The sequence below is a fragment of the Hypanus sabinus genome, chromosome 22 (assembly GCF_030144855.1).
Source record: "Hypanus sabinus isolate sHypSab1 chromosome 22, sHypSab1.hap1, whole genome shotgun sequence".
NCBI classification, from domain to species: Eukaryota; Metazoa; Chordata; class Chondrichthyes; order Myliobatiformes; family Dasyatidae; genus Hypanus; species Hypanus sabinus.
The window spans coordinates 35,214,029-35,231,132 of NC_082727.1; the positions used below are offsets into that span (position 1 = coordinate 35,214,029).

Here is a 17,104-nt window from a genome sequence, read left to right on the forward strand (position 1 = left end):
TTTACTTCATTTCCTTGCAGAGATCACTGAAGAGTGATGTGAAACAGCCTTATTGACTTTACAGTCGCAGTCTTTTGGTTGCTTAAATGTCAATGAATGCTCTAAAGCCAAATATATGGTTGTAAAAATGTGTATAAAATACTTTGTTTTCCAATTAAAAGTACTGCGTCACATTAAACCATAATTTTTCTTTCTAAAGCAGAAGGCAACATATTAAAGGTGAGTGTGGTGAGGACAATATGGATCTGTCAGCAGAGGAGAGCACGGGTTTGGGTGACTGTAATTGACTCTAGTGATTTGATTTTCCATTACAGCCTCTTTTGTGCGCAAGATAGTCTTAAAAGCTTGGCAAGATCAGCTCAAGTAACACCTGGCAGAGAGAGTCCTGAAGGCATTGAAGAAAGGGGGAAATGGGCAAGAGGGGGAAACCTGCCCAGGCAAGGAAAATCTGCACAGGAAGAAAACAGGCAAGGCAAAAAAAGTGAGAGTGAAGAAAACAGAAAAGGGAGGAAAAGCAGGTGAAGAAAAAGAGCGAGAAAAGAGACAAGGGAGAATAAGACAAATGGGAAACAGGCAAATATTTTAACTTTTATTTCCAGTAACACCAGTGTCATGTGTGAAGTGGACCCAGGACTTATATAAGGGAGAAATGCAGATCTTAAACACACAAATATAAAATTACCAGATCAATTTCTGCCTTTAACCGTCTGAGTTGATGATGGCCATACAATGCTCATTAGAGGCCTCTTGCTTCTATGTCATAGATTGCCAGGGGTTTGGGAGATGGAGTCCGGGGTGTGGGAAAGAAGATGCAAACTTGGAAGGTCGGCTTTGATTTGCCAGCATTTCCACTCCCCTGAGATGGTGCAACCTGTACAGGTCCCTGCTGGACTCAGAACAACCTTAATCTCACCCAGTGAGAGAAGCAGGTTCCAAATGCCAGCTGAGTTTAGTAAATGAGTACCATGGCGAAAATAACTATGGACTGGATGGCTCCACCCACCTGACAATGATATCGTTGTTCTTTGTTTAATTAGTCATGCACTGGATACTTTCTCTTTCAGAAATTAAGCAAAATTAATACTATGTCCAGTTTTGGTCGCCTCACTATAGGAAGGATGTGGAAGCATTGGAAAGGGTACAGAGGAGACTTACCAGGATGCTGCCTGGTTTAGAGAGCTAGGACTTTACTCTTTGGAGGGATATTAAGATATTAAGAGGAATAGTTAGAGTGGGCAGCCAGCGCCTCTTCCCCAGGGCACCACTGCTCAGAACAAGAGGACATGGCTTTAAGGTAAGGGGAGGGAAGTTCAAGGTGGATATTAGAGGAAGGTTTTTCACTCAGAGAGTGGGTGGTGCATGGAATGCACTGCCTGAGTCAGTGATGGAGGCAGACACACTAGTGATGTTTAAGAGACTACTAGACAGGTATATGGAGGAATTTAAGGTGGGATTATATGGGAGGCAGGGTTTGAGGGTCAGAACAACATTGTGGGTCGAAGGGCCTGTAATATGCTGTGCTGTTCTATGTAAAATCTGAAGAAAATCTTAAAGTACTTTTCCTCATTGTGAAAACTGCAATTGCTTCAATTTGTAGTTTAGAGCAAAAAAAGTTACAATACATGAACATAGAGTGAGAAAATTGGCTGGTAGTTGCATTTTCTGAAGTTCCAATTAATAGCATTAGTCACTGTAAATCATTCTGTCTTTTTTGCCTTGGAATACTGTCACTGGTAGTCAGTAATTTTTTTAGTGTACTCTGAGAAGTGTCCCTAGATTACACGTCAAATGCGTAACGCATGCTTCCATTACATTTTAGCTCAAATGCAAACACTATCTTCATGCAAAATTCATTTGAAGGCTTTTCAATTTACCCAGAGATTGAGAGCAGAGTGAGGGATTCGGAGGTAATGTGAAACATTCAGGTACAAGAGGGAGAATTTTATAAATGACATTTCAATACACTTGAGACTGCTAAAGCTGATTCTGTGCACCCATCAAAGTTTGAGTGTGTGAAGCTATCTCCTCCGCATACAAGAAGAGGCTGAGTGTTGAGAGTCATTTGCCCTGGAATGTTTGAGACAGCGTCAACGACCTGCAAGAAAATTGCAAATATAGTCAGTATTGTCATCTGCTCCCCCTCCCATTGAGGATTTCCATTTCCTACCACAGGAATTCAGCTGTGGATCCCTGTCTCCCACATCCTTTTCCAGAAATTCCCATCCACCACCTTACTCTCATTCAAAGATTCCCTTTTCTCATTTGTGACCATCACCTACATTCCCCCTTTGGATTCTCAGCTACCCTTCCCACCTGATGTCTTCCAGCTTCCAATTGGGTATCCACGTCTCTTGTGTTCCCCTTCACTGATTCCCATCCACCACCTTCCCACCAGACGATTCCCAACTCCCTCCTGAGAAACACCCTCTCAACAACTCTCATCTACTACCCTCTCATCTAAGGAACTGCTGGATTCCTATGTCCCATTCTCCTGTCCAAGGATTCCCATCTACTACAATCCCTCCTGAGGATTCCCATTTTGCACTGTCATATTACCAGTCGTGCTACAAAACTGTTTATTAATTGTGTGTGAAAATAATAGTGTGTGAAAGAAGATGCCACCTGCGGTGCATCTACTTATTGTTGTTGCCAGCAGTTTTCAATTACAGCTTCCATCTGGCAGTGTCAAAAAAGGAATGATGACATTCAACATTTAAGTGAACGGCACCAGCATTCCGAGTGTTATTCATTCTCTGAGTTTTGTCTCTCATTTTCATTATAAAAACCTATCAGGTGATTTTAGGTAAATCGTCTAAATCCACTAAATTAAGAGTGCTAAGTACTCCTAAAAAATAACAGCAGAAAATCTTCTACTGTCGCAATGAGGCCACACTCAGGTTGGAGGAGCAACACCTTACATTCCATCTGGGTAGCCTCCAACCTGATGCCATGAACATCCATTTCTTAAACTTCTGGTAACTGACCCCCCCCCTTCATTCCCCATTCCCATTTCCCTCTCTCTCTTTATCTCCTTGCCTGCCCATTACCTCCCTCTGGTGCTCCTCTCCCTTCCCTTTCTTCTGGGGCCTTCTGTCATCTCCTATCACATTCCCCCTTCTCCAGCCCTTTACCTCTTTCACCAATCGACTCCCCAGCTATCTACTTCATCCCTCCCCCTCTCCCATTTTCACCTATCACGTACCACCTTGTATTCCTTCTTCCCTCCCCCACCTTCTTACTCTGACCTCATCTTTTTTTCCCCAGTTCTGATGAAGGGTCTTGGCCCAAAACATCAGCTGTTTACTCTTTTTCATAGACACTACCTGACCTGCTGAGTTCCTCCAGCATTTTGTATGTGTAGTAGAAAATTGTGTTTGTCCATTCCAATTGCCAATGAAAATATCTATTTCTTAATGTAATTGATTACAATGTATGGTTTGGTGAATCCATCACAACTAGCATTTAATCCTGATTTGTATCACCATGGTCTAAGCACATCGTTTATCAGAAGGGGACAATGCATGACAAGTATTGCACAAATATTTGTTATAATCTAGACTTTTATGCTCAATTAAGCCAATGTGAAACTAGTCCACTAGTTCTCATTAACGGTCAGTTACTATACAAGAAAATAAACCTGAAGCCTTTGTAAATTGGGGAATTGAATATATCTACATGCTAACAAGAAATTTGTGCATCTGTGCTGTTTTGTGACATGATTCATCCATCGGCGAACGCCAACTCCCTTCATACTGACTTGATGTTATTTTTATCAGTGAGTTCTTAAAGGACTGCCCTTAAAGGCACCATGGAAATTACAAAGTGACTGGGGTAGCAGGACCACACACTTGGTGTTATCCCAGTCATCTAGAGGAATCTGGGAAAGCAAAGAGCAGGGAGTAATGCACAGCTTCAAAATGTATGTAAAGAGAATGCAAAATGGTACATTGAGCAATGGCAAGGGATTTCTACATTTGGGGCTGTACCTCGATCTCAGCACTTGGATGTCACCTTGGAAAGACTGATTCCCCTATGCTGCTAAGTCATTCCAGGTTACAACCCATCCCACATTGCAAATCATTTTCAAAATCCAATGGGCAAGACACCTGTATGAAAGGCTACTTCCAATAGTCTGGAATCACAGAAGGAATCTAATTCAGGTTTATTTTGATTTCATATAGAACACCCACCTCCTCTATTCCCCTGTCTCTGTCCACAGTTTTGTAAATGATTCTCTGTTAGGTGCCTATCTCACCTTTACACTTCACCTTTACCTTCACACTGGGTTTGTTACAGCCCTCACGACCCAGTTTTCAATTAGATACTTTCAGATAATGAGCTTTTCCCAGTTAATTGCGATTATATATAGCAACTCAATTCCTCTCACTGCCCTGCTGAGTAAATCCAGTTTTCTCTGTAAATAATTCACATCTCCAGATTCTAAGGAGCACTGCTTCTCCAGTTGTATTGTATAGTTCCATGAAAGAATTCTGTTCTCTTCTTTCCTTTTCTCTCTTGCCTCTGTTTTTATTTGTTGTCTTCTGTTATCCCTCTTCGAGACAGATCAGCAAGGACATTTGGAAAGGTTTGTGGACAGGAAGGGGTTAGAGCAGGGGTTTCCATGGACCCCTTGCTTAATGGTATTGGTAATTGGCATAAAAAAGGTTGGCAAGCCCTGGGTTAGAGTGATAGGGGCCAAATTCAGGAGAATGTCATATAAACCCAGGAAGGCACCTTTGTTGTCATGGTGGAGTAGGGCCGAAGGGCCTGATTGTGTGCTGTATGACTTTAATCCTTCACTACTGTCTCAGCATGACCTTCTGTGCATTCAGTCCTTCCCAATCTCCACCCTAGCACAGGTATTCCCTTTGTTCATACCACCATCCCAGTTCTCTACAGTTTAAGATCAGTTTGATTCTAACTTTTCTCCGCTCTGATAAAAGGCAGTTTTTTGCCTTTTGCAGATTGCTTTCTGATCTGCCGGATGCTTTGAGCATTTTATAGCGTTACCCGCTTGATGATTCAACAGCAAAGAGTTATCGAATGGAGGGCAGTAGAACAGAAATCTATTTGGAAGATTAAAGAAAACTTCTAAGTTTTCTCCCAATATTTTATTAAGGTGTGTTTGCAAGTAAATGGCAGGAGTTTTGGAAAATCCCTTCCACTTCCTTCTCATGATAATCATAGAATCAGAGAGCTATAGCACACAGAAATAGGCTGACCACGTTGGAGCTCAGCCCAACGTATCAACTGATTATTCATTTTCATAAATGCTGAGCTCCTCTAGTATTTGGTGTGTGTGGCTCTGAATTTCCAGCATCTGCAGAATATTTTGCATTTATGACCAGGTTGCCTAACTGAGCTAGTCCCATTTACCTGCATTTGGCCCATATCCTTCTGAACCTATCCATGTCCATCTGCCTGTCCAAATGCCTTTAAAATATCCTCATTGTACCTGCATGGCCACCTCCCTTTGTTCACCAACCTCAGAATGAATGCCTATCAATACATTACTACCAAAATGCAGAATACCGCTGACTGTTCATTTATTACTCAATGTTAGATTTCCAAACGTGGAATCATTTGATCATTAGATGCCAATGTGATTTTGCACCTACAGAATAGGACAAATTAATTTCAGTCCCAGAACTCAGTCTGTCAATTTAATATTTCATCAGACAACTAAATAAAGTCAAACTGAAATAAAGGGAGTGCATGCAAACCTAGAGATATCAGCAGCATTCCAGACTTGTTGGATAAAATGATTCTCTAAATGTGCTGCAAAGAACCCGAAAGCACAGATACCTTCCTCGTTGGAAAGTACTGTTCTCTAGTTTGAAGAGTAATCATGCAAAACAAAAAGAGCATGGGCTTTGTTTCTGAAAGCTAGACAAGGTGAGTTACCTGTGAATACCTCCACTTGTGACATTTGGTACTGATAGACTTGGGCAGTCCTGGCAGGATCTGCTGCAGCTGGTCAAGGATCAGAGGCTCCACGTCTTCTTTACTTTTATGCACGCTTTCAGCTCCAAATTGAACAGTGGTGTGAACAACCACTGAAGGTCCGACTTCAGGTGCCTCTACACATGCCATCAAAAAAAATTGGTAGAAGAATTACTTAGAGATAGTACTGATTCAAACTGGCTGATTCCTTTCAGCACAGTCAAGCATTCACAAAGGGAATGGCGTCACCAATCAATCCACATTCAAATTATCTCAAATTTCTTTGTGCCATTTCTTGTTGACAGCTATAGGATCTGACGTGTACAATGGATCAGAATGTCTAAAGGATGGAAGCATCCTAAATTGTTGGCTCAGTTATGATAGGATTTATGGAAAAGAATGGCCTCTTATTGGTCACCTGAACTTGTGCAAGTAGCTAAGGTGTGGATAGTGTTTGGTGTGATTTACAATGATAATGGAAGATGAACCTCTTCTGTAGCCACCATTTATATCTAATACTAGTAATCTGCCTGGGTGTTATATTGAAAATCCACTCCAATGTCTTCAGGAAAGAAGAGATGGTGATAACAAGGCAAAAATAAAAGTGTTCGCACTATCTGTTCAATTCTTTAAGATGGAGATATGAAAGAAAGACTTCCAATGTAACACTTTTCATGAGCTCAGGATGAACCAAGACAATTTACTACCAATGAAATAAATTTGGCATAATGTGGTTACAACATGGCCCAACTATACTTAGCAAAGTTCCACAATGACAGTGTGAAAATGAGCAGATAATCTGAAGGTGCAACAAGAAGCCTACTGGAAGAACTCAGCAGGTTGGGCAGCATCTGTGGATGAAAGAAATAACCAACATATCGGATCGAAACTCTGCATCAGGTGTTATTCGAGGGATCTTTATTGGCCAGGACACAAGGTGGATGCTTGCATAGACTTTGCAACCTGGTCTGGAATTCACAATTCATCTAAAGGAAAGGACATGTTACTATCACAGGATCAGAGCTTAGTGAACACTGACATAAATTTTCAGTGGAATACTGGTAAAGTGCCTGCCTAGTTGATGTGAAGAAAAAGAATAGCAGGACTGACCTGAACAGCGTTTCTTATTATCGATGGAGATGAAGCGTATGCAGGGATTATTGACGACATATTTTGCTGCCCAGGGTACATCGATCTGAGTGCCTGCTTCATAGAAAAGGGCCAAGGCAAATCGAGAGGAATATCTCACAGTTTCTAGTTCTTGCCTTTGTGATTCATTTATAACTAAGGAAAGAATAATAGTGGAAAAATCAGTTACTTTCATGCAGTAAATTTTATTTGACTAAATTTTTGAATGCTTTACAACAATGCATTATCAAGGATTTATTAATGGGACTTTGGCTGAAAGTCAGCTCAGACAGATGGGGCGAGGGACCTGCGTCTCTGAAGGGTGTTAAGGGTCAGAAATGAAATTAGTTTAAGTACTCTCAATTTAGTTCTCGGGAGACAGGTTCCATTCTGCAAAATCCACACTGACGATTCATAGCCAGCAGTGAACGAGCTTTTTAACCCATCAAGCCCTTAATGTATTTGAAATAGGTTAGCAGCAAATGTACTTCTGCACCACAAAATTGACCGTGAGAGCGCATGATATTAAAATTTTATTACAACTATAAACATTCTTCTAATAAGTGGTGAGCTCATAACAGAAAGTGCCTCAATGGACAGAAGAAAGTGGAGAAGGGCGAGGTTGCAGTTGGTAATTCTAAAGCTGTGCAATTTATGGCATGAAGGAATATTGATGCAGGTCTATTGAGAATTAAGTGACAAATAGATCTCACTTCAGTGGAATGGGGTTTGGCCCCCATGATCTGACCTTCTACCTATTTCTTTGGCAGTCGCTCAGGACTGAAGATGACTTGTTTTCACTCTAGTTCTGTCTGTGCTGTGGTGGTCGAAGAGGCCGTCATGGGACCCTCAGACTCTGCTACAAGTGGTGGGTAACTTGAAGGCAATGCACTCCTTCCACAATTTACACTGGGATTCTGTCTGCAGGGACTTGAGGGTCTCGGGGCAACGTGTGGCACTGCCTAATGGCTCTGGTTCAAAACCGTGATCCCCTGCTACAGTCTGGTTGGAGTCTCTGTTATCCAATGAGTTTCCCCAGGGTACACACTTGTCCTCCCTCATACCAACGGCCTGCCAATAGTTTAATTGGTCACTACATGTGTGGCTGAGTGGTGGAATCTGGGAGAGATTCATTTATTTATTTTTACTTAGAGATACAGCACGGAACAGGCTGTTCTAGCCAAACAGGCCGTACCGCCCAGTAACGCATCCATTTAACTCTTGCCTAGACACAGGACAATTTACAAAGACTAATTAGCCTACTAACTGGTGTGTCTTTGGACCGTGAGAGGAAACAGGAGCAGCTGGAGGAAATGAGCGTGGTTCAGGGGAGAACGTACAACTTCCTTACATTCAGTGCCGGAATTGAACTCCAAACTCGAGCTGTAATAGCATCATGCTAACTGCTAATGTTGTAATGAGTGATTTTTGGGTTTAGGACATTACAATTAGCAATTGACTTTGGCTGCCAGTCTTCACGTCTGAAACTGTATTGTGCATTCAACTTGGAGATCAGCTCTGAACAATGAGGTCCAAAAAGCTGTGGATCCCATACCAGACAACGCTGATTAAAATTCATTTTGATGTCTGTGGTGTTGATGTGAATCAGGAGGTGTGAAGGTTGTACATGGTTTCAAAGAAAGCATTGTCCATACATTGTAAATATGGAATTGTCCTTTGATCTTTGACACATAAAATATAGAGCCTCACACTGGGCCAGCAGACTTTTTGACTGAAAGCATCTTGATATGATACCTGCTGCTCCTTCTTTTGTTGAATAAAATAAATTAATTTTCTCCGGTGATTTCGTTCACACAACATTACCATGGACAGGAGAATAGACTACTGACAAAACAAGTGAAGGAATGGGAATGCTCTGTGAACTGGCAAAGACTCGATGGGTCGAAGTGGCCTCTTTCTATATCATAAGGAAGTATGGAATTATATGAAGATCCACAATGCCCTTTCTTCATCTTGAGTGGGTCATGCGGCAGATATTCTCACTAATCAGTGGGTATGTTGCACACTCTTAGAGATGCTTTGATAACACACACAAAATGCTGGAGGAACTCAGCAGGTCAGGCAGTATCTATGGAGATCAATAAACACTCAATGTTCTGGGTCTTAAAATTTTTGAAACATCCTAGATTATTTTTCTTCCATCTGTCTGGGAATCCCTTGCCACAAAGGGCCAGGCAATAGCGTGCACGTCTCAGGAGCTCTCGGCTGAGTACACCAACCATAACCCCTGCCTGTCAGAGCCAAGTAGAGGTAATTAAGGCCTCTACTTGCGCGCTGGCTTCTTCCTGTGAGGAACCACGCCCATCCCTATCCATCCATCCCTTAACCAACATCAACCTGGCCTTGAATCTCCTTCAGGGTTCCCTGACCCTTCGACACCTGGCTCTGTGGAACTGACAAGTGGCTGCGTGGTTTTAATGCTTTGGTAATATTACAGGCTAACATAACAATATCGCATGTTATACACTGCTACATAAAAATTTACACCCAATTCTAATACAGCAGTATGAAATATTTGATGTACACATGTAAGGAACTCTGAACAAATGTTTGGATACAAAGAAAGAACACATTTAGATAAACATGGCCAGTACACTGAATACATATCATATCTTGTATCACATACACAGAATGCTTAGATATAAGATACTCCCTGACACACAAACGAACGCCTACACTTGTGAATGGCTGAAGTGAGGTGTTCCTTTATGTCTGTACTATTCCCTTTTCAACAAGAAATGAATGCATTAACAAAGTGCCTATTGTATTTCTTTATTTCCCTGTCAATTCCTGCAGGGAAGTGAATCTCAGGGCACTTTGATAACAAATTGACTTTGACTTGATGTGTTCACATAGAGATTTTTAAAAAGTGAACAGACACGGCACAAGGGTTGACTGAAATCCCCGCTGTGACAGATGGTGTTCAGTTCGGAGTTTTAACTGAAGTCACAGGTAGCTGTACAAAAGGTATACAGTATGAGAGCCTGTGCACTCAATGGCTCTCACAACATGCACCTGATCCCAGGCAGAGTGTGTGATTAGTGACCTGGCCAGGAACACAACCCTTTGTATGTTAAGGAGTCATGTGCATATGCAGGAGTTTGACCAAAGATTAATGAACGTAAGAAGACCTGTGAACACAGGTTTAGATACAAACGTGCACAGGATGCTGACAATATGCTTAAATACACATCCGGTATAGAGAGCTTTGTTCTTTAAAAAGCATTATTAATACAGAGCAGTGAGCAGGCCCTCCTGGCTCATGTCACTCAACTGCACGCATGTGGTCAGTTAATCTAGTAACCTGTACATCTATGGAATGTGGCCGGAAACCAGATCACCCGGAGTCACAGGGGTAACTCATGACAGACAGTGGCAGAGTTGACCCCGGGTCACTGGTGCTGTGATAGCGTTACGCTCACCGCTGCACTACGATGGTGTATGTTTGGATGCATGTTGTATCTGTAAAACTACGTATTGGGAGTGTAAGGGGGAGAAGGAGGGGAGACAGAGAGATGGGGAGAGGAGGGGGAGCGAGAGGGAGGGGGAGAGGAAGGAGAGAGGGAGGGGAGACAGAAAGGCAGGGGGAGGAGGGGGGGAGTGGGAGGGGGAGGGGAGGGAGAGATGGTGAGGGAGAGGGAGGAAGGCGGAGGGGAGACAAAGCAGAGAGAAAGGTGGGGAGGAGGGGTACAGGGAGAGAGAGGGGAAGGGGAGGAGGGGAGAAGGAGAGGGGAGGGAGAGGGAGAGAAAGATGGGGAGGAGGAGGGGGAGTGGGAGAGAGAGGAAGGCGAGTACAGAGAGGGGTAGGGAGGAGGAGGGGGAGAGAAGAAGGGAGAGGGAAGGGAGAGAGAGAGGAAGGGGAGCAGGAGGGGAGGGGAAGGGAGAGGGAGTGAGATGGGGAGGGGCAGGAGGAAGGCGAGGGAGAACTCTGAATGTAAGTTTAGTTACAGATGCAGAGAACACTGAGCACAACTTTGGCAAAGTGCTCAGAATTCTAAGTACGTTTTAGTTCACTGATCAGATATTTGAACATAAGTTTAGGTAGATACGTAGGTGTACAGAACTGTGAACACACATTTAAGTTTGCAAGCACAGAAATTCCGAATACAAGTGTGCATTTGTGCGTGCACAAGACTGTACACATGTTAAATGCACACACACTATATTGTGAGCTCTTGTTTGTGCACACGCTCTGAGCGCAAGTTAAAATACATCTGCATTGATGTCTGGGCACCTATTTGACTAGATTTGAAAGCTTGGACTCTGAACACACGTACAAGCAGTTACAAGGGGAACGAGTGCTGAGAAATTGGTTCATATCCCAATTTTCTATAACATGAAACTATGATATGTGCACATTTATCAAGACATTCAAGTTGAAAATAAATAATATTTAGGATATACTTTTTTATTTCTTATCACAGAAATTCTGGAAGAGTGAACTTTTATTCTGACTTGTGAATTCTGAAAGGGCGAATTTCCATTATCTGAACTGCAGTAACATGGGATTTGATTGTGTAACAGATTAACTTCTATACAAATAAAGCAATTATACAGGTAATATGTTGTACATTCAAACCCTAAAATTGGTTGAAATGCACAACATACTGTATATTGCTCCAAAGCTAGACAGTGGTTTCAAGTAAAATTACAAATTAAAAGTGAAATTGGACTTGAAAATTGCAAATGTCACTCCACTCCTCAAGAAGGGAGGGAGACAGAAGAATGGAAATTATAGGCCAGTTAGTCTGACCACAGTGGCTGTAAAGATATTGGAGTCGATGGTTAAGGATGAGGTCTAAAGGTTCTTGGAGGCACATGATAAAACAGTCAGCATGGTTTCCTTAAGGGAAAATCTTGCCTGACAAATCTGTTGGAATTCTTTGTAGAAATAACAAGCAGGATTGACAAAGGAGAATTGGTGGATTTGTGTACTTGGATTTTTAGAGGGCCTTTGACAAGATGCCACACATGAGGCTGCTTAACAAGATAAGAGCCCATGGTATTACAGGAAAGATACTAGCATGGATGGAGGATTGGCTGATTGACAGGAGACAAAGCATGGGAACAAAAGGAATTTTTTCTAGTTGGCAGCCGGTGACTAGTGGTGTTCTACAGGGGCTGGCGTTGGGACACCTTGGTTTGGATTTGGATGATGGAACTGATGGTCGTGCACCTTTGGAAGAAGGAACAAAAGCATAGACTATTTTCTAAACAGGTAGGAAATTCAAAATTCCAAGGTGCAAAGAGACTTGTGAGTCCTCGTGGGATTCCCTAAAGGTTAGTTTCCAGTTTGAGTTAATGGTGAGGAAGACAAATTCAATGCTAGCATTCATTTCGAGAGAACTAGAATATAAAAGCAAGGATGTAATGCTGAGGCTTTGTAAGGCTCTGGTGAGGCCTCACTTGGAATATTCTGAGCAGTTTGGGGCTAAGAAGCAATGTCCCACCATTGGAGAGGGTTCAGAGGAGGTTCACAAGAATTGTTCCGGGAATGAAAGGGTTATCATATGAGGAGTGTTTGATGGCTCTGGGCCTGTGCTCACTGGAATTTAGAAGAATGGGGTTAGTGGGGGGAATCTCATCGAATGTTGAAAGCCTCAACAGAGTTGATGTGGTGAGGATGTTTCTAGGACCAGAGGGTATAGTCTCAGAACAGAGGGATGTTCATTTAGAATGGAGATGAGGAGGAAGTTCTTTAGCCAGCGGGTTGTGAATCAATGGAACTTGTTGCCACAGGCAGCTGTGGAGGCAGAGTCATTTGGTGCATTTAAGGTGCAGATTGATACGTTCTTGATTAGTCAGGGCATGAGAATTACAGAGAGAAGGCAGGAGAATGAGATTGAGAGGGAAATGGATCAGGCATGATGAAATGATGGAGCAAATTGAAAGGCCAAATTTTTCTCCTATATTTTATGGTCTTTATGGTAATTCGCATGGTATAACTTGTATAGGTTAAAGATACTTACATATTTTTACTCATATTTATTAAACTTAGGATGAATTAAAGACAAACGGGTTAGCAGTATTCAAGTAGTGGTTATATAACTGCTTTGCATGTGGCTGAAGCAATCTGGGACCTGTTAGATATCTAGTCAGTTTTACATGCCAAATCTAAACGATTGGCTGCTTTGCTTAGGTTTCAACTGCCAAAAATGTACAGTAAATAGCAAAAGTGCCCTACTGCAGCCAGTGATAGTTGGCCATTTATTACTTTTTACTGTCTCCAGTGAGATTAGGTACAATAATATTTTAGTACAAAACCAAATATGTCAATCATCTATAAAGTTAGAGTAGTAACCTTTAAAACAACCCATAAATGACTGTCATACTGTATATGTTGATCAGATAATTATTATCTACTCTTACACGGTGTTGTTAATTTGAAAAAGAAAAGATTAATACCTCTTTTAAAACAGAATTTGCTGGAAACACTCAGACAGAATCTGTAGAAAGGAGAAATAGAGTCCCAGATCAAAATCTGAGAAAGAGAGAAGACAGGTTAGCTTTAAATTGTAGAGACAATGGAGGAGATATGGATAGGACAAAGAATATTTCTGATTGGATGACAACAAGGTGCCATGGAGAGGAAAGAGATGTGGTTGTGGAAGTGAAGTTTGGTCAACATCCTATCAGTGATAAGAATGGAAGCAGAAACCAGTGAGGCAGTATAGTCGGATGGATAGCCGGTCAGAGAGAGAGAAGCAGAATTCCTTCACGGTTAGCAAAAATGGAGGCATTGACAATTCTATTGGTCAAAGATAAAGGTATGTCTATTCTAAGTTAAACTTACTGAAATTTCTTTCTTTTAAGAAGGACTGATATCAGAGAAATTGCACAACCACATGGCTTTCTTTTATTGTTCATGAAGCTCACTTAGGGTAAGTGGTGATGTCATGAAACTGGAGACAATGGGTTAAGGGTGAAGGGTGAAAGGTGAAATGTTTAATGGGAACATGAGGAGGAACTTCATCACTCAGAGAGTGGAGAAAGGGTGGAATGTGCTGACAGTGGAGGCGGTGGATGTAAATTTCACAATTTAAGAGAAATTTGGATAGGTACACGAATGGGAGGGATATGGTCAGTGGGATGAGGCAGAATAATAGTTTGGCACAGACTAGATGGGCTGAAAGGCCTGTTTCTGTGCTGTACTGTTCTAAGACTCTATGTACTGAATAACATGGTGAATCTTACCATTCATTGTTGCCAAGCTACATATAGTTGCTTATGTTGTAGAACTTGGCTGACTGATGCTGGAGGTCAGACATTGCTTCACAGTTTGGCTTGAATATTACTACTTTCAATTAAATAATAAACCAGATGTTCGGATTGATGAGTTGAAAACCATGCAATGCAAGACTGTACAGCATTTATATACTGTGCATGCATTTGCAATGTTATGTTTGTGGGAAAGGGAAAGCAAGGCTTCACATTTGAATGGGACCTGTCATTACAGGCCATTTCAATGCACCTTACAGCCACTTACAGTTCACTCTGGTTTGCAAAGCAGGGAATACCCCAGCCAATGTATACACAGCAAGGCCCCACAAATACTAATGAGCTAACGAACCAATAATGTGAACTTCTTATTTAGTAGAAGGATAAATATTTGCCAGGCCATCGAGGAGAACTTTGGGGGCGGCGTAATGGTGGCGGTGCTATACTGCTCTAGTGATCTGGGTTCAATCCTAACCTCCAATGCTGTCGCTGCAGAATCGACACGTTCTTCCTGGGATCAGATTTCTCCAGGTGGTCATGTCCCCCCCTCCACCCCCACAACTCCCCAAATTCAAAGGTGAACAGGTTGGTACAAAAACAAAATGTCCCTAGTGTGTAGGCGTGTGGTAGGTGGAAATATAGGAGAATAAAATGGGATTAGTGTAAGTGAAGGCTTGCTAGTTAGTGTGGTTTGTTGGTTTGAAGGATCTGTAGTGTGAGTTTATAACTGTGACCACAAATGTCCCTTCTCCTGTTCAAAGTTACTTTTGTCCAGCTTTATTATTATATTTATATGAAGGTACAGCACAGTAACAGGCCCTTCTGCCCAACAAGGATGAACTGCCCAATTTCACCCATGTAGCCAATTAACCTACCAACCTGTAAGTCTTTGGACTGTGGGAGGAAATGGGAGCGCCCTGAGGAAACCCATGCAGTCATGGAGAAGACGTACAATCTCCTTATGGACAGCAGCAACAACTGAACCCCTGAACACGAGGAAATCGATTGAAACCCGGTCACTGGCACTGCAAAGCGTTACGCTAACTGCTACGCAACGGTGTCGCATCGGAAAAGTTTGAGTCTCAATTCAGAACGCATAGTCAAAGGCTGCCCTTTGTGCTACAGGATTGATGAAGTATTTCTGCGATGGACATTAAACTACAGTTCTGTAAATCCTCTCAGGTCAATGTAGAGATCGCAGGCAGGAGTGGAACAGCAGTGCTCAGCTAAAATTGCTACCAAAATAGGAAAGGCTGTTTTTTCTCACAGTGTCGTATGCTCTTTCTGAAAAACACAAGCATTTTGTATCTGGCCATAGAATCCGCTCCACAAATGTTTATTTGGTTGTACAAAGCATTGTGACATCGTGAAAAGACCATAGCTGGTAATAATGAAAGAAAGTTGTCCCCTTTTTTTGGTGAAGATACATAAATATAAATCTGGTGTTGGGGCCACACATTTCTCCCCACACCTCCCTTTATTAGAACTAGAGGCAAAAGAAAATGGAAGTAGCCAATACCAGAATCTGATGAAGGGCGTCGGCCTGAAATATCAACTGTTCATTTCTCTCCATAGATGCTGCTTGACCTGCTGAGCTCCTCCGATTCTGTGTATCTGACATCTGCAGAATCTGTGTCTTTGAAACAGGATCTGTATCCTGCTAAGTCGCTACCTGTGGGTTGTCCTGGATAACACCAACTGTCACTCAATTTAATAACCAGAATATGATAGAAGCATTTTCATATTAACTCCTCTTCTGAAGAGCAGAGTTATGGTTCCCTCTCATTCCTGCTGTTACTCACCCTACAGGCCATAGTTTGAAGCATCAGAGAGAACATAAAGCAATACAACACAGGAACAGGCTCTTCAACCCACAATGTCTGTACTAGCACGATGCTAAACTAAACGTACTCCTCCTCCCTACACATGATCTATATCTCTCCATTGCCTGCATATTCATGTGCCTATCTAAAAACCTCTTGGACTATGCCACAATGTGCCATCATTGTAATGCCCCATCCTTGATGTCAAAGTTAGAATTTCTCTTTGGGAAAGAGCCTATGGACATGTGGTTTCACTCAGAACCTCTTTACAGCAGAGTTTGTGGATCTTGATAAACCAGAAAGTCTCTGGCAAACTTGAAGCAATGAACAAACAACATTGTTTGCAATGTAAATTAAAACAGAGTGTGAGAGATGGAAAATAAGGATTGCTGACATGGTTTCACGCATTAAAAAATGAATAAAGTTAAGATCTATGTGTATTAAGATCCTCTGTGCTCAGTGCACTAGAATATGTCTGGCCTGAGATAAAGGGAATATTCTAGTTTTGTTTCCTTTGGTAAAACATTAAATTTACTCAATTTTATTTATTTCTGGCAAGAAGTTAATACAAGCACAAGCTGGCCAGCGAATGGCACAACACCCAAAATTTGACAGTTCAAAAACAGCCTCGATTGTGGAGCTTGTAAGACAAGGAGTTACCTTCAAAGTGCAGTGGGACCTGGCCTTGTCACTACGGCAGCTGCAGGAAGTAGCAACCTGCAATGACTTTTGGTGCAGGTGAAAAGGAAAAAACTACACAAGTCCAGATGGTAGCAGCAATGGATTTAGAATTGCCAGTGAGCTCAGGATATGAAATGAATCTTCAACTGGAGACTGGGGACATGTGCCCTCCCACTCAACATTATATTTAGATTTTTGACAAAATGCAATTTTTGCTCTTTTGGAGTATTTCTGTTTTTCAAGTACAAAACTGTTTATTCTGGAAGGACCAGCGGATATCATATATACAT

At 41.9% G+C, this 17,104-nt stretch overlaps 1 protein-coding gene across 2 annotated transcripts in view; it reads right to left on the reverse strand.

Annotated features, from left to right (window-relative positions):
* Positions 1–576: 576 nt before the first annotated feature.
* rnls (renalase, FAD-dependent amine oxidase) overlaps positions 577–17,104 on the reverse strand; it is a 159,128-nt gene continuing 142,600 nt past the window's right edge. For both annotated transcript variants that reach the window (XM_059947464.1, XM_059947463.1), the window contains 3 exons: positions 7,054–7,227; positions 5,905–6,080; positions 577–2,095 (listed from right to left, as the gene is read on the reverse strand). In XM_059947464.1, coding sequence (XP_059803447.1) covers positions 1,943–2,095; positions 5,905–6,080; positions 7,054–7,227 — 503 coding nt within the window. In that variant the 3' untranslated portion in view covers positions 577–1,942. The remainder of the gene's footprint in view (positions 2,096–5,904; positions 6,081–7,053; positions 7,228–17,104) is intronic.